Source organism: Arvicola amphibius, chromosome 1 (genome assembly GCF_903992535.2).
Source record: "Arvicola amphibius chromosome 1, mArvAmp1.2, whole genome shotgun sequence".
Taxonomy (NCBI): Eukaryota; Metazoa; Chordata; class Mammalia; order Rodentia; family Cricetidae; genus Arvicola; species Arvicola amphibius.
The window spans coordinates 112,466,153-112,490,240 of NC_052047.1; the positions used below are offsets into that span (position 1 = coordinate 112,466,153).

General features: G+C 49.3%; 1 protein-coding gene across 1 annotated transcript in view; it reads left to right on the forward strand.

Annotated features, from left to right (window-relative positions):
- The window catches only part of Ampd3 (adenosine monophosphate deaminase 3), a 46,430-nt gene that overhangs the window by 9,663 nt on the left and 12,679 nt on the right, over positions 1-24,088 (forward strand). Inside the window, exons 3-7 of the mRNA XM_038335749.1 lie at positions 11,805-12,009; positions 13,865-14,024; positions 16,378-16,597; positions 18,110-18,239; positions 23,380-23,574. Coding sequence (XP_038191677.1) covers positions 11,805-12,009; positions 13,865-14,024; positions 16,378-16,597; positions 18,110-18,239; positions 23,380-23,574 — 910 coding nt within the window. The remainder of the gene's footprint in view (positions 1-11,804; positions 12,010-13,864; positions 14,025-16,377; positions 16,598-18,109; positions 18,240-23,379; positions 23,575-24,088) is intronic.

Here is a 24,088-nt window from a genome sequence, read left to right on the forward strand (position 1 = left end):
TATATTGAAAGATTTATTTACTTTAATTTTAAATTATGTGTAGGCATGTGTGTCTACATGTGGGCATGTGCCTGTTTGAGTGAGTGTGGCAGCCTGAGGCGCCTGTCTGATCCCCTGGAACCGTAGGCAGTCATGAGCTACCTAGTGTGGCTTTTGGTCCTCTGGAAGAACAGTATGCACTTTTAACTGTCAGCTATCTCTTCAACCCCTACATCTATTCGTGTGTGTGTGTGTGTGTGTGTGTGCTGGAGTACGTACACAGGTGCTTGAAGAGGCCAGAAGAGGGTGTTGGCTCCCTTGGATCTGGAAGTAGAGTTCCTGCTTGAGACAAGCCCTCTGAATGAGCAGTGTAAGATTTTAACTGCTGGAACCTCTCTCCAACATCCACCTTGTTTTTTTGGGGGAGTCTCTCACTGAGACCTGGAGCTCTCTGATTAAGCTAGACTGGCTGACCAGTGAACTCCAAGAACCTGCCTATCTCTGCCTCCTGTGTGCTGGGAGTATACATGTTTAATACCAGGCCCAACTGTTTATGTGGGTTCTGGAGCCCAGAGCTCAGGACTTCATGATTGTGCTGTGGGCACTTTACCAACTGAACCGTCTCCCAGGCTCCCCTGCGGCTGTTATGGTAGCAGATTATAGGTGGAAGCGCGCACTTTTCACGCAGCCTTCCCTCTGAGGGGATTTGCGGAGCTAGGCAAAACACCAGTTTTACTCGTTTCCAGTTTTTTCTCAGCATGCTCTCTCTGCCAAGCATGCGTCGGGACTGAAGGTGTCACAATGTGTACTGTAGATAAAGTTTCTGCCCCGTGAGCTTACACTGGGTGGGGACAAGAATTAAGTAACTGTGCAAATTAATAAAGAAGTGACAAGTTATGATAAGGATGGGACTAGTCTGAGTCTAACCAGAAGACAGAGCCACCCAAATACTGGAAATAGGATTATAGTGTAAAGAGCTGGCTGTATGGCTCATGGAGATGGAGAATACAAACAGAGGAGAGCTTTGCCCTCTAGGACACGCAGTAGAGGGCAGTCACCACCTCTAGGTGAGACCAACAGTCCAAAGATGGGATGCAGCTGCATCTGGAACTGGGATCCCTGGGAGAGCTGGACTAGGCAGTAGCTGAGCGCTGCCTTCAGGGCCAAGATGCAGGCCAGGATTCCGTCCCTAGCTTTACCCTTCCTGGAGCCTCTGTGTTCTTACAGTCTCTGCCATTGGCCAAATCCAGTTCAGAAGGCAGATGACACCCTGGGAAAGAGAGGAATGGCACAGACTAGATGGAAGACAAACGGGTCTAAGTGTGGCATTAGGGCTATGAGGTAGGCGGGTCAGGAAGTGTGTATATGTGTCGGGGGACCACTGAGAATGAAAGTGCGCTATTTAAAGATGGGGTGGTTGAGGCTGGTTTTAGTTGCTACTTCAAGTCTAGCTGTGGTTTGGCTCATGGCAGCCTGACAGGTAGACGGGCCACCCAGAGCCATGGGCTCTCACACCTTCAGGAAGCCCGTTCAGTCATAGGGAGCAGTCCTCTGCCCTGTGGCTGGAAGTGAGCAGGGCCCCATAGGCTAGCCTTGTGCTCCTAAGAAACAGTAAGGTCTCAGGGAAGAGCAATGGGGAAGTTCTCATTTTCTTACTTTCCTGGGCAAGGAGAATTATAAAGGAATAAGACTTTCTGGAGTCTGTAGCGGGGCTGTTAGCGGGTACCTCTCTGCCCTGCACCCCGCAGTGCCGGGTGCCTTAGACTTAGAACCCTCATTGAGCACCCCTCGGGAACAGATGCTCACAAGGCCTTCCTTTCACTTTGTTTTTTTTGAAGCATGGTCCATGCAGCCCAGGTTAGCTGTGAGCTCTTGATTCTCCTGCTTCCACCCCTTAAGTTCTGATGTTACAGGCGTGAGCCACCATGCCTGGTTTATATGGCAGTGGGGAGGGAACCCAAGGTTTTATGCAAGCCTCCCACCATCTAAGACCGAGCCATATCCCTAGAACAGAAGTCTTCCTCTTTGAAAACAAGCCCTACTTCATTTTTCTTGGCAGGATAGGATTCTGGCATTTCCATGGAAGAATGAGGTTGATATTTGTATAAAGAAGCAGGAGCAGAGTTTGACCACCTGTAAGATCAGTCTCTATTTTCCTCAGATGTGCTTGAGTCCTTGAAGGAAGGAGCCATCATTACCACTGAGTGCCCTTGGCCCCAGACCTCCTGCCATGTTCATCCCTGTAAAGTAAAAGGAGTCAGACTCTGGCGTCCCTTGTCTACACTGCCCGGGCATCACAAGGGCTGGCCTCCGGGGCTGAATGCTCGGCAGAGCCTTCTGTGTGCTGTGAATAGGGCATTCTGGGCCTTCATAATGAAAGCAGGAGTCCCCGGCATTTGGTATTACCAAGCATAATAAGTGTCTGAGGCAAGTTTCCACAGACATCTTCAGAGGGAGCCCGCACTTTCCCATCAGAGCCCAGGCTCAGAGCAAAATGGAAGCTTTGTTACTCTTGATCCAAATGGCATTTTGTGGTCTCCAGAGAGCTCACAGCAAACTCTCCAGAAATGTATCCTGTCCTTTGCTGCTAGGTGGAAGTTTCCTGATTTGTAGCCATCTGATTCCCTAACTTGCGCACTGCATCTGCCTCTCACTTCCCCGGGGTCCAGCCCAGGCCTTACCCAGGTTGGAGACCAGAGAGTGTCAGCAAAGAAAAGGTGTCCTGCCTCCCCATTGCCACCACGCACAGGGCAGCCGGGTTCTGCCACTCGCTAGCATGCTCTGTGACTCAGGACGAAAGAGGAAACTTCTCTGGGACTCAGGTTCTTCCCCATCTAAAAAGGGACGATGATAATGGCCAGTCTTATGGGACAATTTGAAAAATGATGGAATTAGCATATGCTTGCATGCCTAGGTCATAGTTCACTATGTAAATATTGCCACCTGACTTCCTGCTACTGAGATAGACAGCAATAGCACTCATTGCTGCCGGATGCTAATGGCAAGCCAAGTCCTAGGCCTCCCGGTTTTGCATGCCTTCCTTCTTCCTCATGTTAAGCCTGCAGTGGAAGCTTCTGGTGTCCCAACGTGGCTGACTAGGCAAATGGAGCTCCCGGGGGTTGACTAGACTTGCACAAGGGACACAGTAAGTGACAGGACAATTTAACCAGGACACTGCCCTGCTCTCTGAGTGATACCTGATGCTGCTCCCCGGGATGTAACCACTGCTTCTGAACGGCATGAAGAGGACAGCCAGACATAGCTTCATTTCTGAAAGCCACCTGGGCCCTTGACTGTTTGTCAGATGTCCCAGGGACCCCTGGGGCTGAGGTCATTCACATGAGGTTTGTCTCTTCATTGCTTACTGGAGGTGTCTTTATGTAGCCATTCAGAAACTACCATCTCCAGGGAAGATAGCTCCCCAGCTTCTTGTCTGTCCATCAGTGATCCCTCCCGGTATTCTGAGATAAGAGGTGGCAAGGAGCCTTGGGACACAGGCCAACCAGCAGCAGCAGGTCTCCAGGTCCCCAGCCGATGAGTCTGTATTTTCAACTATGAAGCAAAATGCATCTTCTAGTTTGGGACACACCCCTCCCCCGTCCGTCTGCTCTGAATGCCAGTGGTACTCACAGAAGGCTTCTTATGGAGCCATCTTTCTTCTCTTATTTGGACAAAACAAGACACCTACGACTCTTAAATCTAATACAGAGGCGCAAGGCGGAAGCCTAGCCATGAGCAGAAAAGATGAGCGCCCGTCACTTGGTAGCCTGCCATGGAGGACTGCCAGCTCTTGGAACAGGGCCGGGTCTAGACACAGTCCTGGTGGAGCTCGGGACCAACTCAAGGCTGCTCAGAGAAGTTCTAATTATATAAATCAGGCCCAGATCTGTAACCAGCAAGACCACTCCTCGAGGGCTGGCTGCCTCTGACCATAGCTAGGCTTCTGCTAGGCAGGTGGGTGGGTGGGTGAGGGTCTAAAGGAGGAAGGGTGGGTTGCCTTTGAAAGTCAATTTAGGAGGCAAACCCAGCCTGGAGGGCTCTGGAGTTGCCAGAGGGTCTTTGTTCCCTTTGAGGCTCACCTCTGTTTCCTAGCATGTAGAAGGCACAGCTTACAGAAAGACTTAGAAAAAAAACAGAATTGTTAAACAAGCAGGCTTTTTTCTTCAAGGAAAGAAAATGACAAGTGCCTGTTCACCCAGAAGGCTGGAGTGAATGTTGTCTAACAATCTGGTGATCTTTTGCTATTCTACGGAGCCAGCCTTCCTGAATCCCCCAAATCCTGAGCATTGTTTAGACCCTAGTCTTGAACTTTGGTTCTTAGTAAATAGAACCAACTCATCCTTTTGAAAGAGGCCCCAGGTACTCTGCATTCTCAATTAGTAGAACCCATCTTTAAGCCCTTCCTGCCTAGGCCCGGATGCCAGAGCACTGTTTCTCAGTCAGTAGAACTCAGTCTTTTCTTTTTTTTCTTTTTTTTTCTTTTTTTTTTGGATTTTCTTCTTTTTTAATGTTTTTATTGAGCTATACATTTTTCTCCACTCCGCTTCCTTCCTTTCCCTCTCCCCTTCTCCCTGACCCCCACACTCCCAATTTACTCCGGAGATCTTGTCTTTTGCCCTAGTAGAACTTACTCTTACACTAAAGGTCACAAGCGCTTTGCTACAGGGACGTCCTTTGCAAGGGACTTCCAGTGTAGCCATCCTGAAGCTTCGTTGTGATAACTGTCACCAGAAGACCTTTCCCACAGTTTTACTGTGTTTAAATGTGTAAAAACAAAAAAACCACTCGGTCAGATTCTAGACGTTTTTGACCCAGCACCGGCTAAAGTGCTGAGCAGAATTTTCTTCTTAACCTCACCTGACCCCAACACTAGCAGAGTTCACATCCTACTAATGCATGTGCTGGAACTCAGCCAAGTTTGAGGACAACATGGAAAAGGTTCTGAGCAACCTGTGTGCAGGGAGAGCGCCTCCGTCCATCGCTCCTCTTCTCTTTCTGCCTTTCCCTCCTTCTCTTTTACAGCTGTCCTGAGATCACGCATGTGCCAGTCAGTCTGTCCACTTACCATGTGTGTAATTCACTGGGTTTGAGTGTATTTACTCTTATGTCACCAGTATTGTGATCAGTTTGAGAATATATTATTATCATTATTTACACTTAATTTAATGAATTAGCTTTGTTTATTTGAGACAGGGCTTTGCTCTGAATCCTTGGTTGGTTTGGTTATGCAGCCCAGGCTGACTTCAAACTCATGACAATCCTTCTTCCTCAGCCTGCCCCAGCATCCCCTGCTGGAATTAGGTGCACACAGCAAAGCCTAGCTTTAATTATGTGTGCGTGCATGTATGCACAAACAATAGTGTGTATATATATATATATTCATACACACACACATATATATATATATATGAATAAATGAAAGAGAGGGGTGTCCTGCTATGAGACCCATACTGGACTTGGTCTATGGTCCTTCTGTCTCAGCCTTTTGAGTTCAGGGATTACAGATATGAACCACCATGTCCAGGCTTTGAACTTTGAGATCATTCCCAGAAGAAATCCGATGCCCTTGGCCTGTGACCTCTTAGATCCTCCCACCTCCTCTCTCCTTATTTTAGGACGTGTTCTAATAAGCATGTCTATCTTGCTTTTCAGTACCATGGAAGATTTGAATAAGAAAATTAGGAATGTGGATTTTAGTGGCCTGAGCCTGTCTCTTGGTTTGTAACAAGAATATGATCAAAGGACCTGCCTCAGGAGAGTTAAACAAATGAAATGAACTAATAGGCATGATAAGCAAGCATGGTGCTGGGAGCTTCTCCCTGCATTTGTTACTCTTTTGTTTGGTACTCAGCGAGGAGAGAGGAGACGATGATTATGAAAATGGATACAAGGACAGGACCCCTCGAAGTCTAGGGACACAATGTCGCTAAGATCGTGACTGAATAACACGAGAATGACCTGAGTCAGCCAGGGAGAATTTCAAGTGATGTCCTGCCTGCCCTGACCAACAGCTCAGGATTTAGGGATTTTGTTGAAGAATGCCTTGTACGATTATTTTTGAGGAGTCATGATATAAAGGGGGCAGGCTTAGGGGAAGCATTTGGTTCTTTAGAACAGCTGCCTCCCAGAGAATGTTTTGAGTAAAATCGATAAATGGGATTTTGTTATAAATTGAGCATAGTACAGCTGAAGTGCCATTAAATTATTTTGTCTGATAAAGCTTACTAAACCGGAGTCCATAATTTTTAGATCACAGTTATTGACAACGCTTTATTTGAAATATCCAATTCATCTGCTTTTACAATGAAGAACAGAAATTGTAATATTTACTATAAAAGGCAGCAAAAAGCAGCTGGGGAGATGGCATCCTTTTTAAGTGCCTGCTGTTCAAGCCAGAGGTCCTGAGTTTGACCCTCAGCACCTATATGAAGAAGGTGGACATGACTGTGTGCACCTCCAGTCACAGATCTGCAGGGGAAGAGGCAGGAGGATCCCTGGCTTTGCTGGCCAGCCAGTCTAGCTGGTTCTCCATGTTCAGTGAGGGATACTCTGTCTCAAAAGCTAAGGTAAATATCCATTAAGGAGGGCAACTGATGTTGACTTCTGGCCTGCACATGCGTGTGCGCGCGCGCACACACACACACACACACACACACACACACACACACACGCATGTGCATACCTACCTCACACATATACATACACACGAGCATGTATATACATACTTACAAAGTAAATACATAAATAAGCTGCAGTAAGGGCTGTTTCACTCTGACCACTGGGGTCTTTCAGGAAGAAAGACAGTTGGGTAGGGCTGGGGAAAAGTGTTGAGGCTGGGGAGTAGTATTGAGACAAATGGGGTCTGTCCTTGGTCAGGCTGGGAATGGAGGACAAAAAATAGCCTTCTGGTGACCTAAGACAAATAAGGAAGGAGGGGTTTTGAGTCTCTGCACATCATAGGCTTCTGAGTGTGGAAAAGTTGCACACTCAGCCTCCTTGTCAGGCTGCTAGTCACCTGGCCGTGTCCGCAGAACAAGCGGCCACCACCGCTGCTCCTATACACTGTAGATGTCCCTTAGGGCAGTTAGCACACCGCATGCCCCATGGCCAGCTGTTTCCATGTCCTCCCCACATAGGCTGGGATCTCTGGCATCAGGCACACAGCATGTGCCAGCTCTTCAGTTGCTCCCCTCCTTACACCAGGGTCTCATTTCCATGTGGAACAGTTCAGTGACCACGACAAGCCTCCAATGCAGCTGAGTCTGTGGAAGTGCAGAAACCTGCCCCACTCAATGGCATGCAGAGCGTGCTATTAGTCATTCTTTGCTGGCCGCTGCCTCCAGGATTTAGAGGATTGCTTCCCATATGGAGGTGCAGGGACCACTGGAATGAACGGGTATGCTGCAGGGATGAACCAAAAAAGGCTGCCATTCTGAGAAGCCCCCCTTCTCTTCCTCTGTCCCTGTTGCTCATTGTTCCGATGCCCAGTCTGGATTAGGTGTCTCCTCTGGGATCCCAAAATACCCAATGACATGACCACATTGCATGATGAACATTCGTCCAACTTTCCCGGGCCATCTCTGTGATCCTAGCAAACCCATAGAATCTGGGGTTCTGTTTGATGTACCTGTCATTACCCAGGACCTCAGAGGTTTAGAAGGTGGGGTCATGAGTTTCACTGCATTTCTGAGAGCTTGGTGAGTGCTTTGCTTTGATTCTTCTACTTGGCTAGCTGGTTTTGGATGGATGCACAGGAGCAGAGGCTTTGGACGGCTCTGAGAAGACCCTCCACGCAGACAGACTTCTGGACTTGGGTGTAGTATGTGAATCAGATGTTATAGGAAGGCTTTGTTATAGGAATGGGCAGAGGAGGAGTGGGGACATGATGAATGGCAGGGAGAGCCAAGGGCTGTAGCCCAGATGGGGACACTAGACTGGTACTGGGGGACAACGTACCAGCTTACCCTATTGTAAGAGCCTGGCCAGCAAGAAGCTCCCTGTGGCCCATGAAGATAAATCCCAGGCCTCAGACTTCGTATGGAATTGGTGCCTGCACAGTGGCTCACCCTGCCAGCTCCTTGGCAAGCAAGGAATTTCTGCCATGTGGCTGGAGGAAGGCAGGAGCAGGCCAGCAGCAGAGTGAGCTGGCTAACCCTGGCACCCTAGAGGCTAACACAAGGCATAACAGGTGGGCTGTGGACAGACAGTTAAGTGCCTGGCGATGAAGTGCCTTTTATCAGTGACAACAGGTCACACTTTGTTTGACTCTGTGGGTGTTTCTGTGTCTTGCATCAGCCTAGCCAGGAACAGGTGTTTGGTAAATGCTTGTTGAATGCTGATCTTTCAGAAACGAAAGGCTGGGTGCCTAGTCTTTCAAGTCTTCCCGCAAGAGACCCTATGGTTCTCTAAATCTGTTGAAGCTCTTGGTGCGTCTGTGTGACTTGTTGTTATTGTGGCACATGTAGGGCTCATACAGCCTTGTGAGGGAAAGAGGGCGTGTATGGCATATGTGCACACCCACATGCACACATGTGTAGATACTAGTAGACGAGTCTACGGTCTATTGTAGGCAGAACTAATCAAACAATTAATTATTCTTGTGTGTATGTGTGGGTGTGTGTAGAGGCCAGAGGCCTTTGTCAGGTGTTTTCCTTTGTGGCTCTCTGCCGTTTTTTTTTTTTTTTTGTTTTTTGTTTTTTTGTTTGTTTGTTTTTTTTTTTTTTTTTTTTTTTTTTAAGAAACTGGCTCTTACTGGCCCTAGACTCACTGGCTTGCAAACCCTCAGGATTCACCTGTTTCTGCCTCCCAGGGCTGGGACAGGCACCAACTCCCAGATTGTGTGAGGGTGCTGGGACCTGAACTCTTCACGATTATGTGGCAGTCACTTTATCCTTGGGCCATCTCTCCACACCCCATAGGGAGAATTTTTTCAATGTCTCTCTCAGCCGAGATGTCTCGCTCTGATCTCCAGACTCTGGGCATTAGCTGTCACTCCTGTGATTGCCTGCAGAAAAGGCATCGCGTGACGTGAAGGTGGGGAGGTTGTCGGTGAACTGGATTTAATTACAAAGGCTGTCAAAACAACGCTTGTCCAGGCTAAGCACAGAGGGGGAAGTCAGAGAGACTGGGAACACAGACTGCTCAGGAGTTTCCTGACTGAAGACAGAGCTCTTCTCCAGGATCAGAGTGAGGTCTGCAGGGGCCAAGGTGACCTCTGGCCAAGTCCCCAGGGAACTGGGTATCTCAGTCTTCACGGTCATGTAGAATTGAATTCTGCCAACAACCTGCCTGATCTTAGAAGAGAATTCTTTCCAGAAAGCCCAATGCAGCCGATGTCTGTTTTGGCCTTTGGATGGCTTGAGCTCGGAGCCCTTGCCAATCCTAGTTGACCTTCTCACGAACAGGACTGGGGAGTCACAAATGGGCATTGATTCAAGTTGTCAAGTCTGTGGTGATGTATTACATAGCGGTAGACAATAGCATTTCTACCCACAGATGCCAGCTCAGTGATTAGCCAATGGTGATTCCATCCCCCACTCTGCCCCTCTCCAGGATGGTAGTCCTGAGTAGATGGTCCTAGACTTGTAAGTGTGAATTCTCAGCCTGTGGACATTTTTGTATGACAGTCTGTCTCATGTAGTTCAGGCTGTCCTTGAACTTGCTGACTATCATACAATGTCCTTTAACTCTGATCCTTCTATCCTTACCCCTGGATTGCTTTGATTATAGGTGTGTGACGCCATGCCTGATTTATGTAGCACTGGGGATTAAACTCAGGACTTTGATGAATTCTAGGCAAATACTCTACCAACTGAGTCATATCCCCACCCGTGTGTGACAATCTGGCTGGAGCCATAGTGAGAGTTCTCTGGGTACCAGCTGGTGGGCACTGGCTTCCTCAATGAACAGATGTATTTATTCCTATTGGGGAGTTTATAGGAGAAGCCTGGTAGGTTCTTGGCTTAGTTTTCCAGACTGCTTTTTGTTTTAAATCTTTCTTACCTGTTGCTCACCTGAGAAGTTACCCATTGCTTCTCCTTGGTTGGGCCAGACCCCAGGCTAGACTGAGGCATAAGGAAATAATGTTGGTGTAGAGTTGAAACAGTGATTGACAGGCGTGTGTGTGACACAGAAACTGTAGTCTCATGGGATGAGCTGAGCAGGGAACCTCTATGCTCAGGGTACATCTAACACCCAGGAGTGGCTGACTGGCCCACACTGGCATCTGTCTCTCTTGGTGTAGCATGTTGCCTCAGTTCCAGGTGAAGCACAGCAGGCCAGAGGAAACCTGGGGTTCCCTGGGGTTCTGGTTGAGGTTCCTGAAGCAGCCTGGTTTGTCAGCCATGGGAGCCCTGGAGAGGCACTTCCTGAGAAGGGGTCAGTTCCATCTCTTAGCTTTAAACAGCCTTATCTCAGGGAGGTGGGAACACAGGTCCTTAGTGTAGACAAGTGAGAGTCAGAGAGGTCCACGGCAAGTAGGTGGGGTGAACTGGGTTCTGGAAGGTTGGGCAGAGAGGAGACCCGGGTGGTGCCAGCAGGAAGCTGGCTACTGCTGGGTGAGCATGGTCCCACTTGGGATGGCCTGATCTTCCACAGCCACCGTCACTGGGATGTCTTAGTTACTGTTCTATTGCTGTGAGGTGACACCATGACCAAGACGGCTTAGAGAAGCAGGTGTTTAATCGGGGACTTGCTTACGGTTCCAGCTGTGCAGCAGGCATTATCCCAATGCTGAGTCATTTCCTCCCTGAGGATTCCAGGACTTGGAGTGATGCCAACCGAAACATTTCTGATTTTGTTAACAAAGGAAGTCAAGTCATCACAAATCAGACTCACAAGTAACCATGAACTTGCAGCATTATAAACCAGCCTTAAGGTTTTGTCTTTCAGTGCCAGAACTGAAGGTCCAAGGCTCAGGCCTCACACTGGTCAGTTCCTCTCTGACAGCATGAAGAGCTGTACCAGCTCCAGCTGCTGCCAGGATGGCAAACAGCTGGCTAACGGCTGGAGAAAGCAGCTGCCTTGGTGTGTGATTTAGCATAGGGCCCCTCTGTCTTGGGGCCCTAACCAAGGAGGCGAACATATTGATTCCTCCCACCCCTTCTGGTTCCTGTGCCCAGATTTGTAGCTAAAATACAATGGTGTATCTTTGCAAACCTGTCCGCAATCTTCCTGGAGACTTCGTTTGTCAGGGCTTAGAGCTTGGCTTATTTGAAGAGAGTGTGCTGTCTGCACCTTGGGAAATGCCTCTCTGACCTGGTGTCACCTTCATGTCCGTGCACTGTGGTCCTGGAGCCCCAGCAGTGCGGTCTGTGTCTGTCTGTCTGTTCCCTGTTGCACTGACCCAAGGTCATGTGTCATGAGTCCCAGCAACTCCATCCACATCAGTGAGTGATACGTGACCATAGATGCAGTATCTGGAGGGCTGAGTAGAGGAAGTCACAAGCAACCAGAAACTTGTGTGTGTGCAGGTGCAGGTGTGGAGGCCAGAGGTTGATATTGTCCTTTATTGAGCGCCACCTTATTTTTTGAGACAGTATCTTCATTGAACTTAGGTCAACTGACCGGAGAGCTCCCCCACCCCCGTCTACCTGTGCTGGGTCACTGATGCCCACGGTGATGCCCAGCTCTTATGGGGATGCTGGGGCTCCAAACCCAGGTCCTCATGTACAGCAAGTGACTTATCAGTGAGCATCTCCCTAGCCCACCAGAAGCTTCTTAGTGGTACCTAGCACCTGCGGCTGAAAACAGGGGAGTTTCCTGCCTCCTGAGGCTCTCCCTGTTCGCAGCTGATGTCTCCCCTGTCCTGTGTCCTTGGCTCTTAGAAAGAAGAGTTTCAAGATGATCCGGTCGCAGTCCCTGTCCCTGCAGATGCCAACACAACAAGACTGGAAGGGTCCTCCAACTGTCAGTCCGACCATGTCTCCTGCAACCCCTCTGGTCCCTGGGGCTGCTTCCAAGCCTGGGCCAGCACCCTATGCTATGCCTGAGTACCAGCGGGTCACTATCAGCGGAGATTACTGTGCGGGGGTAAGGCCATCCCCGCCCTGGAAACCTGGCCCAGTGTGTGTGTCTGGGAAGTTGTGGAAAGGGGCCCAGGAACCTGAAGAGAAGGAAGGCCTTAGTGGAGACTGGGATGTAGACAGGTCTCTGGAGCTGTCCCACCCTTGTGTGCAAAACCAAGGGCTTCAGGCTGCCATGGGGTGGCTGTGCCCAGTTAGTTCTGTGTGTTCCCCAGCCCAGAAATCTGCCCTGTGAGAAGGGTGCAACCGTCCACATTCCCAGTGTCTGGGGAGACTATGGGATGGCGCTAGCTGTGTAAAATTAGCTCTTACGTGCTTAGGTCAGTATCTTTAAATACAGGCTAGGAATCCCTCAACCAGCAAGATAGGCTCTCGATGAGAAAAATGAGTATGTTTTTTTCTATTCATTAGAGATGATACTGTATTGATTTATTAATTTATGAAAGAGCGTCTTTGTTCTTCTTTATGAGTGCATAGCCTTCCACCGTGCGGTTGTACCCCACGTGTATTGACTTCTTGGAATGGGAATTTAGATGGGAACTAATGCAGTCTTTTTCTGGCCAGACTGCTGCTCTACCAACTCCTGGCCAGGGCTTGTCTACCTCACACATGTGGGTGGAGTAATGGACGAGAGGATAGACGTGGATTGGATGCATGTTGAATGAGCATAGGAGCGTGCACGGTTGCCTCCCTTTTCCTCCCTTCCCTATGCATATCTAGAGAGCTAGGAGCCTATGAGAGGCTCAATGACCGTGCTGATTCTGGTACCCAGAAGGTCTGGGGCTAGCCACTGGGTGGGCCCACCAGCTTGGCTAGTGGCTGTTCCTCCCCAGGAACCCTGCCCCTTCTCTCATCTCCTTGGCTACCTCCTGAACCCCTTGTTAGGGGCATCCTTTGGCTCTTCTGCGGGTGGAGACTTTGCTTTGTCAGAATGTATCTGCTGTCCTGCCCCTTGGCTGCTCTGAGCCCAGCCCCCTGGAAGGTGCAGAGGAGAATGAATATACCCTTGTGAGGGTATCTGAGGCAGAAAGGGAGCTGCTTCCACTTTAAAAAGCAAGGAGTCAGGCTTGGTGAAATGAATGAGGAAGACATATGCTGACCGCTTCCCTCTGATGACAGAGCAGGGCAAGAGAGACCAGAGGGCATTGTACTCATGACACTTTATTATCTGCCCTGAAGGGCATCCGAAGCAACTGGGAGAAATGCAAATATCAGGGTCTTGGATGACAGGCGCACAGACGTCTGTAGATTGACATTTCGGCCAAACCAGTGATGCTGAGAAGCAGAGGAGGATGGTCCAGGCTCAGGCTCCTTAACTGTGAAGCAGAGGAGAATGGTCCAGGCCCAGCCTCTTAACTGTGAAGCAGAGAGAGTCAGTCCAGGCCCAGCTTCCCTCACTTTGCTGCTCCAGCTTCCTGCCCCCCACTTTCGGTGTCCCTGCCCTCCTGTCATGCCTGTCCATCTGCAGCTCATCAAGCAAATTCAGACTTCGGTGACATTTGTCTTCACTGAGTGACTAGGGTAATGGAGTCTGGAAAGGCAGAGGTCTCACACATCTCCATATGTGAGGAGAGCCTCCTGGGGCTTTGGGGATCAGTCAGACCAGGGTCTGAAGTTTGACTTTGTAACTTCCTGGCAGTGATGGATTCTTTCTGGGCCCAGTTTCCTAGTTAAGAAACAAAACAAAACCTACAGAAACACTTAGTGCTCAGTATGTGATTTTGAATGGTTGCCAGATTGACTGACAGCTTGGGGTTGGCAGAGCAGCAGCCTGAGAACATAGATGTTTTGCTTTTAACATCTGGGACCCGTGGATTTTCTGGCTTGTGGGCAGACTGTTCTTGCATGCCTTCTTGCTGCAGATCACTGTAGAAGACTATGAACAGGCAGCCAAGAGCCTGGCCAAGGCCCTGATGATCCGGGAGAAGTATGCACGGCTTGCCTACCACCGTTTCCCACGGACCACAGCCCAGTACCTGGCTCATCAGGGGGAAAGTGTACCTTTGGAAGAGGGTCTTCCAGGTATGGTGTCTTGGAAGCTAGTGGAATCCTTTGTGCTGGCCTGACCCATGAGTTGGTTGGGGCTTTTTTATTGATTGAGAATTTGTCTACTGATGATGTTTTTTTTTTTTCCCGGTGGGGCTCCTGACGTGTTTAAGACAGTACAATCAAATGGTCAGCACAGGCTGGGTTGGGAGGGATAAGACACAGCACCCATGTGCCCCTGGGCAGAGGAAGCAGACTGTAAAGTGAAACATACCTGTGTTCATGTCTGGATTGTGCCAATTTCTTGGACCTGGAGCAAAGGACTCCTCTAAATTTCAGTTTTGCGGTCTGAAAAATAATGGAATGCCAGCGAAGCTGCCTCCCTGGGTGAGATTGTGTGAGTGTGTGTGGAGTGTTTAGGACAGATATGGCATCTAGAATGTTCCATAACTGGCAGCCACATTTATGCTGCCAAATTTAGGGAAGGGGGTTGAGAAAGGGTGGGGTATCTTCCTGATGTAGTGAGTGACCTAGGAGCAGCAGAGGCTGGGACTGAAGTCACTAAAACAAGGGCATGGGGACCCTCACCTTTGAGATGCAGGGGCAGGGATCAGATGAGGGCCTGGGGATTACACCCAGGCCAGTACCCTGGGTGCCTTAGGGGTAACCGCTGCTAGGTTGTCCCTGTTTCTGGCCCAGTTCTGTGTTGAGCATCCATTCCCACCAGGGAGGGACCTGGGTAAATCTCAGCCTTTCCAGGGCTATTTCCCTGTCTGTCTCTGGGGCCAAGTGGAAATGACCATCAGATGTGTGCTTTACATGACAGAATGGCCTTGTGTTCTGGGCATGAGTGTGGTGAGGTGACACAGTCTCTGGGTGGGTGGGCTGTGACTTCACACAGGCCTTTCTAACTAACACAGGCCCCTTACACAGCCCTACACTATCTAGAGGTTCTTGGGCTGGCCTCTGCCTGTGCCTGATGCACCATCAGCACCCTGCTCTGCTGTTGCTTTCTCTGTGGCCATCACAGCTCGGGGTCATCCTGTTCCAGAGTCTGAGGCAGGACACCTTGCCCTGGGTGCCTCTTCCAATCAGTTGCCAAGGTTCCTCCCGCCTGGCAGGCAACTGGTCTACAAGGTGCTGGCTGACTTGCTGTGTTTATTCCCTGGCTGAGACAGCTGATTAGGAGTTTGAGAACTTGAAGGCTAATGAGAAAGCAGATGCTCTCGACTGCTGGTGATTGTGTGCCCAGTAAACCAACCAGAAGCTGAAAATGTCCTAAGTTGAAAATGCATTCAATATATCCAATTTATGTTAACCATACTCAAAACATTTCTGTGAACCTACAGTTGCGCAAAATCATCAACCTACTTAGTAACAAAGTCCTGAATATCCCATGTAATTCACTGAGTGTTTTTCTGGCTGACAGACACACTTCTGTACAATCCTAAAGTCAAAAGAAAGATTATTAAGTCACCGTAAGCAAGACCCTGTGGTCCTGTATAGGGCACACCTGCTTATAAAGCAACTTCCTCCCCTGGCTTTTATGGCCCTCATAGCAGCCTGCTGGGTAAGCAAGGGGTGTTTTAGGCCAGGAGTCAGGATGCAAAGAGGCAAAGGGGAAAGAGTGAAGGGTTTTACTGCTTGGATTGGGCTCACTCAAACCAGCTCCCTGCTGGACAAGCAACTCCATCCTAGGCAGTTCCTGGGGGTGAGGAGATGGGGTGGATGACAGGGTGGAGAAGGGGGTATGCGGGGTGGTTAGGAGTAAGGGCCTGGTCACTGCTCCTTTTGCTCTTTGGGGGACAGGGTGGCTTCTGTCTAATTCCTTGTTTGCATTGGACTCGGAAAAAAGTGTGGGAAGCGGGGCAACTATTCCCCTCAGACATTCTCAGTGTTGCCCATTCTCTTACTGGGAGAACACACAGGCAGTCTGTTCTAAAAACTAAAGATAAAACTGGCATTCCTGGGGGCCAAGGAAGCTGAAGAATGTGAAGTCCATTTTAACTAAACTAAACATACACTCATGCACATGTGTGCGCACGTGTGCGCGCACACACACATGCATGCATGCACACACACACACACACACACACACATACGTGCGCATGCACACACATTGATGTGCCAGCTTTGGAACAGGGTTGATCTAGGGACTGGACTATAGCAGCTAACAACACAAATCAGTGTGTCTTCTGATACCCAGTGTGCGAAGGACAATTATTTTATGTAGTGGTGAGAGTTATACAGACAAACTGACCAGGGAAGCCGACAGACTGAAGGACAATTATTTTGCACAGTGGTGAGAGTTACACAAAAAGACCAGGGAAGCCGACAGACTGCACGAGGTCAGCAGTGTCACTTGGCCATCCCTCATCCTGTTTTGCAGACTTCCACCCTCCCCCACTGCCGCAAGAAGACCCTTATTGCTTGGATGACGCACCCCCCAACCTGGGCTACCTGGTCCGCATGCAGGGAGGCATTCTTTTTGTGTACGACAACCAGACGATGCTGGAACGCCAGGAGCCCCACAGCCTGCCCTATCCTGACTTGGAAACCTATACTGTGGACATGAGCCATATTCTTGCGCTCATCACCGATGGCCCCACGTAAGCCAGTTACCCTGACTCCCCCTTTCATTGTGTGGGTGCTGTGGGAAGGAGCAGCTGGCTTTGATGCATGCAAACTATCCTGGATTTCCCTTTTGAGGGGAGTCACAGGCTTAGAGTTGTTTCTGCTGCCCCGCTGCATACACACATGCAGAAGCTTCCGTGTACAGTGGCTGCTTGTGTCCCTTACACCAGCCCTCTCCTCGGGCCAGGAAACACTGCAGAGAGCTGCCAGCTCAGAGCCCGGACAAACATGGAAGGAGTAAAGACTGTTGCTTCAGCTCTTGGGCTTTCTGTGGTTTTGAAAGTAGTAGCATGCAGGGAGCTTGGGCCCTTCTCATCCCCACCCGTGTTTGAGGGCTTGAGTGGAGTTGACAGGGCTGGTAGCTCTCTTTCTGGTAGGAATATGAGCTAACCAACGAATGGTAAAGGGTTAGTTTTCTGTGCCTTTGGAATAGAAGTCTTGGAAAAGAGAAGGGCCACCAGAGTGCTTTTGGGTTTTGTTATGAAGGGTGTAGGTCTAATCTCTGTTAGAAAAGAGCAGGACGGGGGAGGGCAGGCAGCTAGCTCTTGGTCCTCACTGAGCAGAGGCTGGAACTAACACCCTGAAGAGGAAGGGACAGTTTCTGGGAAGCCTTCCTTGGCCAGGGCTATGGGCAGTGACTGTTGTCTGAGAAGCTGTCAAGGACAGACACTGAAGGGAGTGACATTATCCTTCCTTTCCCACCTGGAGACCCTTGTGCTGACCCCAGGGCTCGTCTCTGCATGTGATGACACTGTGGCAGGGTGGCATTAGAAATGTCATCATTGTCATTTATTTATATGTACATGTCTATATCTGCATCTGAGGAAGTCAGAAGCTGCCAGGTCCTCGCTCTGGAGCTGGTAACAGGCAGTCGTGATTTGGATACTTCGAGTCAAACTCAGGTTTTCTGCAAGAACAATATGTGCTCTTAACCAATGAGCCATCTCTCTATATCCACAAAGCTGCCCTCCGTGAAGGCGTAGGGTAGTAGATATGAAGGCATCTGCTGTTTGGGTATGCTGAGGAGGAAGCAGGGAGGTGTGAACTGTACTCAGGTTTGTGTGACTGGGCAGCTGAGCTGGGTGTGGGAGACGTCTGGCTGGCAGTAGCAATGAGGTGAGGGAAACAATGGTGGGGCTGCTCAGTCAGACACTGGCCTCATACTGTGCTCTTCAGTCTGGGGTGTTACTGTCTCTATAGCTACGCACCAGACACTTATTCCTGCGCTAATTGCCCAAACACGGAAGACAACAGAAACCTGCATGGGGTCCCAGACTTGGTGCTTTCCTGTCTTAGCTGTCCCCTCACAGGCAAGATGGCACAGGCATGCTGGGCAGGTCTGAGGGAAGCTGGAATCTTAGCTCTCCTCCTCCATCCTATCAGAGCCTGACCTTTCCACCCAGGGGGTCACTACCCTCTCTGGAGGTCGCTAAGCTGATGTTTGATATGACTTCTTACTGTGGTCTCTGTCTCTTACTGACTTGCAGGAAAACCTATTGTCACCGGCGACTGAACTTTCTGGAATCCAAGTTCAGCCTTCATGAGATGTTAAACGAGATGTCAGAGTTCAAGGAATTGAAGAGTAACCCCCACAGAGACTTCTATAATGTGAGAAAGGTACGTCACGGCCAGTGTTCAAGCCACTCGCCTGGCCCTACACTGGGTCCGGGGAATGATGCCCTGAGTCTGTTTAGGGCTGGAGCTGGGTGAGCATCAGGTCTCCTGGCTGTTCAGCTCAGAGGAGCCTGGTGTGATAAGATGCTCAAATGCAGGAGGAAGACTGGTGAAAGGCATCCTCAGACACCACGGTACCACTCTGTATCCATCTGTGCATCTGCTGGTGCAAGTCTCCTCCTGCAGCATCAGGACAGTCTGCTAATTGGTCCTAATAGTTAAGCACTAGCAGTTTTGGGGTAGCGGATGGGTTAGGATCATCACAGAGGAAAAGCTGTTAAGACTTCTTTGGATTTAGGAGGTGGAGGGTTTACATCCTTTGGAGTCAGGACCTTTAAAGTGAATCACTGAGATGCTCCTGTCTCTGCCCCTCCTCTACCCATGAAATGGCCAAGTGTCTCTGGCACCTTCTGCCTTCTGCAGGAGTGCAGCAAGGACAGGTGTGTGTGTCTAGAGCTTTTCCACTTTCTTCCAGGTAGGTAGGACACACTGAGGCTCAGGATCACGCTGCTGTTAAGAATTTCCAGAGACAAGGGCTGTGATGGGGTGGGGAGCGGCTTCAAGGAAAGGCCGGAACTAAGCAGAGAAGGGTGTGTGATGTGGGGAAGGAAAGAGTGGCATTCCCAAGGAGGGAGCAGCACCTGCAGAAGTCAGGAGAGGGAAAAGGAAGGAGAGAGAGGGCAAGCAGGTGGGGCTGGAACTTAGGTGTCAGCCAGGAGGGGAAGGGAGGCTGCAGGGCCATGGGAAGGTTCTGAACCTGGGAACCCCATGGGTATTTTAAGAATGACAGAAGTCTCAGACTGGATGAAGAGACTTTAGAAGTGAGAGTAGAGCACGTGTGTTAGGAAGGCATCTCTAGGCTACCTGGGGTGTTCAAGCTTAGAGAAAGAATAGTATTATTGATTACTCATGTCTGCATGGTGTGGGGATGGCCAGCGTTAGCTCAAGTCCCAAATATCAACCAGTCCTGCACTGAGATGCTACTGTTTGTGGGAACCAGGATCTCATGTGTCAGGGTATTCATCTCATGTGACAGTATTCATGTATTCATGTATGACAGAGTATTAATCTCATGTGACAGTATTCATCTCATGTGACAGTATTCATGTATTCATATATGACAGAGTATTCATTTCAAGTGACAGTATTCATGTATTCATTATGACAGGGTATTCATCTCATGTGACAGTATTCATGTATTCATGTATGACAGAGTATTAATCTCATGTGACAGTATTCATCTCATGTGACAGTATTCATGTATTCATGCATGACAGAGTATTAATCTCATGTGACAGTATTCATGTATTCATTATGACAGAGTATTAATCTCATGTGACAGTATTCATGTATTCATGCATGACAGAGTATTCATCTCATGTGACAGTATTCATGTATTCATTATGACAGAGTATTAATCTCATGTGACAGTATTAATCTCATGTGACAATATTCATGTATTCATGCATGACAGAGTATTCATCTCATGTGACAGTATTCATGTATTCATTATGACAGAGTATTAATCTCATGTGACAGTATTCATCTCATGTGACAATATTCATGTATTCATTATGACAGGGTATTCATCTCATGTGACAGTATTCATGTAGGTTTTTCTGGTGAGCGGAAGACACTGATCTCCAGTGAAGACCTTTTGTACTTATTCCTAAAAGAGTCACATTTGAGATTCTAAAGTTTGGACTGGGTGACTCCTAGATAGTCCAGCTGTTTTCATTCTAGGTCCTGTGACTCACGGGAGCCACCACAGGCAGTGTGTATGACCGGGAGGCTGGAGGACACAGCTAGAACGTGTGGAGTCATGCTGAGATAGGAGTCAGGCTGTACGGCACCGAGTGAAGCCAGGCTCATCTTGTCCGGTCTCATCTCTGAATCCGAGAGCCTCAGCCCTGCTCTGTGTCATGTTTTGGGCTCCACAGCTTTGAGTTGTTTCTGTCTTTCTTGGAGAAGTGTCAGAAACTGAAGTCAGGAAGGACCCTGTTGAGTGAGCGATGTGTCCAACACCATGGCTGGCTGAGATAATGTACACAGAGTCCAATAGATCAAATGTCTGGCTTGGCATGACTTACAGATGAACAACCAGCCGTGGACAGCATTCCCTGGCTTGAGGTCAGTGCCTCCTCACCCCAGCCTTGGCAGAGAGCCCAGTCAGTGGCAGCTACAGGGTTCAGGCTGGTGTACAGGAACACCTCTCTTAGTTTTCCTGGGCTCATGCAAGGTGACCCAGCATGCCCACTGAGACTTAATCAGCTCTTCCCGTAGCCTGCCTGGTAGGTGGAACATACCAGAAAGAGTAGGAATAGAGGTGACAGGGAGATGGGCCCAGCTGATGTTAGTAGCGCCCTAGTCTTAGGGTTTCTATTGCTGTGAAGAGAAACCGTGACCATGGCAACTCTTACAAAGGAAAACGTTTAATTGGGTAGCTTACAGTTTTAGTCCATCATCATGATGGTGGGACATGGCAGGTACAGGCAGACACGATGCTGGAGAAGAAGCTGAGAGTTCTACATCTTTGGTCCGCAGGCAGTAAGAAGTAAACTGAGACACTGGGCAAGGCTTGGGCAATATGAGACCTCAAAGCCCACACATTTCCTCCAACAAGGCCATACCTACTCCAACAAAGCCACCTCTCCTATAGTGCCACCCTCTCTAAGCTTATGGGGCCAATTAATTCAAACTACCACAGCCCTCACCCTAAGATTAGTGATAGTGTTTTTTAAAATGTCAGCTCTAGCTTGTATGTGTGTGTGAGGTTGGCATAGTGGATAGAGGACAAGAGGAGAAGTTGCCGGACCTGGGAAGAGGTTATTCTGGACCCAGGAGGGAGAGTTCTTATGACAGTGAGGTTGGAGCACATCTGTCTGCAGGGGAGAACTGAAGGGATTGACTGGTACTGGGACAAGGGACCTGGAAGACTGTGTATGCCCCATATTTTTGTGGTGAACATCTGGGTTCAGGATGTGCCATTTCTCAGACACTGAAACCCGGGAGATGGTCATGTTTGGACTATGGTCTGAGACAGAGAGTACAGTGTTGGGGGTACATTAAATTTGAACTGTCTTTGAGTTCCTCAAATAGAGATGTCAGATAGGCAATCAGTTTAGTTCTGAAACTTTCAACTGATGGTCCACATCTGAGAGTTGTTGAGTAAAGAGAAAAGTTAAAGGCACAGGTGGGGCCTAGAGATGGCTCAGTGGTTGCAGTTTTAGTTGTCCTTGCAGAGGACTGAAGTCCAGTTCCCAGCATTCATGGTAGGCAGCTCACAACTGCATGTGATTTCCTCTCCAGGGGAGCCAATGCCCTCTTCAGCACCCCCACTCCTCCCAGGCCTCCTCCTCTCTCTCAGGAGCCCCTTCCTCCCAGGCCTCCTTCTCCTCCTGCTCCTCCTCTCTCTTTCCTCTCTCTCTCCTCTCTCTCTCTCTCTCTCTCTCTCTCTCTCTCTCTCTCTCTCTCTCTCTCTCTCTCTCTCTCTCTCTCTCTCTCTGTCTCTCTCTCTCTCTCGCACACACACGCACACACACTCAAGCACAATCACATACACATAAATTAAAGTCTCTAAAGGCACAAGTGGCGTGGGTCTGGGGTGAGGATGCGCTGTCCCAGGAGACCAAGAGGTGAAGAGACAACTTGGTGCTGCAGGAGTTTAGCATGCTATGGAAGACCCGAAACATTGTTGAGAGCCCACTGGGCTTTTTGCTGGCGCCTCCTGTGAGAAATCTGTTTCCACTGAGTGCAAGGGGAGCCATGCTCCAGGTTCCTGCCTGTGTGTTAGAACTGGCCCTGAAGTCTGAGTCTACATGTGGGCTTAGAGTGAGGGACATCAGTTGATGTATGGGCTTGGAATTCCTGGGTTTGGGGTGAGATAGAATTAACCGAGAAAGGTGGGGTACACACCCTCTTACCTCTATTGGGGAGATTGTTTGGGGAATTTCCAGAGAAGTCAGTGGGAAGAGTGGGGTTCCAATAGTTACATGAAACCCCTGGGACTGATGGTACCGTGGGTTCACCCATTCATTCATCCACCCATGACTCGCCTGATACTTTGGACCAATCCTTGGGGTAGGTGCCACAGACCTGGATGCAGTGCACCTGGTCCCCATCCTTGAGGAACTCCCAGGTAGACAGACACATGTAAGGAGGGTCAGGAGGATGTGCTCATGGGTGTGGATGACTGTACCAAGTGCCCAGGCTGGGCAAGGGAGAGACTGGATTAGCTGTGCCCAGGGTCCTTCCACGTGGAGGAGGCAGAAGGAAACAGATCAGCTTGGTGGGTAGGAAGACACGTGGGCCATGTGAACCAGCATAGAGCAGCTTGGTGCCTGAGAAGTCATAAGTGGCGCCCCATACCTGATGGGGGCAGGAAGGGGAGAATTACGGTTGCATTGCAGCCTTGATTCCTAGTTAAAGTTTTGGGTTCCCCCGAGCATGTGAGGGCCACTGAGGATTTGTCAAGAGGGAAAAAATAATAAACTAAAACAAAACTATTTTAATGCTGTTTGTAGGTAAGCTGGGTGGTGGGGCTAAAGGGAAGGGGGCTAACTCTGAGGCCTGGAGGAGAAGCTAGAAGGGGGATGGCAGGTACAGGCTCCACCACCCACATAGTGCTAAAGCCCTGTGCTCCACATGGCGGGCTGTGCTTCTTTGGTAACTAGGGTATAGGAAGAAAGGTTGATTGTTCATTGGTCCCAGCCACCTAGCTTCCAAACAATCACACAGAATCTGTATTATTTGCAATACTCTTTGGCCAATAGCTTAAGCGTATTTCTGGCTAATTCATATCCTAAACTAACCCATCTCTATTAATCTGTGAATCTCCACGTGGCAGTGGCTTACTGGGTAATATTGCCAACATCTGTCTCAGGTGGAAGATCCATGGCTTCTCTGACTCTGCCCTTCTTTCTCCCAGCATTCAGCTTAGCTTTCCCTGCCTACCTAAGTTCTGCCTTGCTATAGGTCCAAAGCAGTTTCTTTATTCATTAATGGTAATCACAGCACACAGAGGGGACTCCCACATCTCTAGGGGAGGGGACCCAGCTCATTGGCCAGTGGGGATGTGTTCCAGGTGGACACGCACATTCACGCGGCAGCCTGCATGAACCAGAAGCACTTGCTGCGCTTCATCAAGCACACGTACCAGACAGAGCCAGACAGAACCGTGGCCGAGAAGCTAGGTCGGAAGATCACCCTGCGGCAGGTGTTCGACAGCCTGCACATGGACCCCTACGACCTCACCGTGGACTCGCTGGACGTCCATGCGGTGAGTGAGCTTCTGCCCTGGCACCTCCTTCGGGGAGTACTCTCCCCATAGAAGCCACCATAGCTGTGCTTGTGCAGTGGGTGGCTGGGGGATCATCTTTCTCTGCTTGTGGTAGAGGCCGTGGAAGGAATCTGGTGTTATTGAATAACAGGGCCGGGAATAAACGTGTGTCAAAGGAAGACTATGCAGCATGAAATCATACGGTTCCAAGGCTAATCCCACTTAGGAGTCATGTGTCTTTAGGTGACTCATTTAAGCTTTTATTTTCTTGTCTATAAAATGATGACTGTGGGGCTGGAGAGCCGGAAGCTAAGAGCTCTTGCAGGAGAGGGGTTCAGTTCCCAGAGCCCACAGTCAATAGCTAACTAGAGCCTATAACTACAGTTCCAGGGACCCCAGCGCCCTCTTCTGGCTTTTATAGGCTCTGCATGCATTTGGAACACATCCAGCCAAACAGGCACACACAGAGAAGTTAAAAAAAAAAAAATTAAAAAGATTTATAAAGTGATGACTA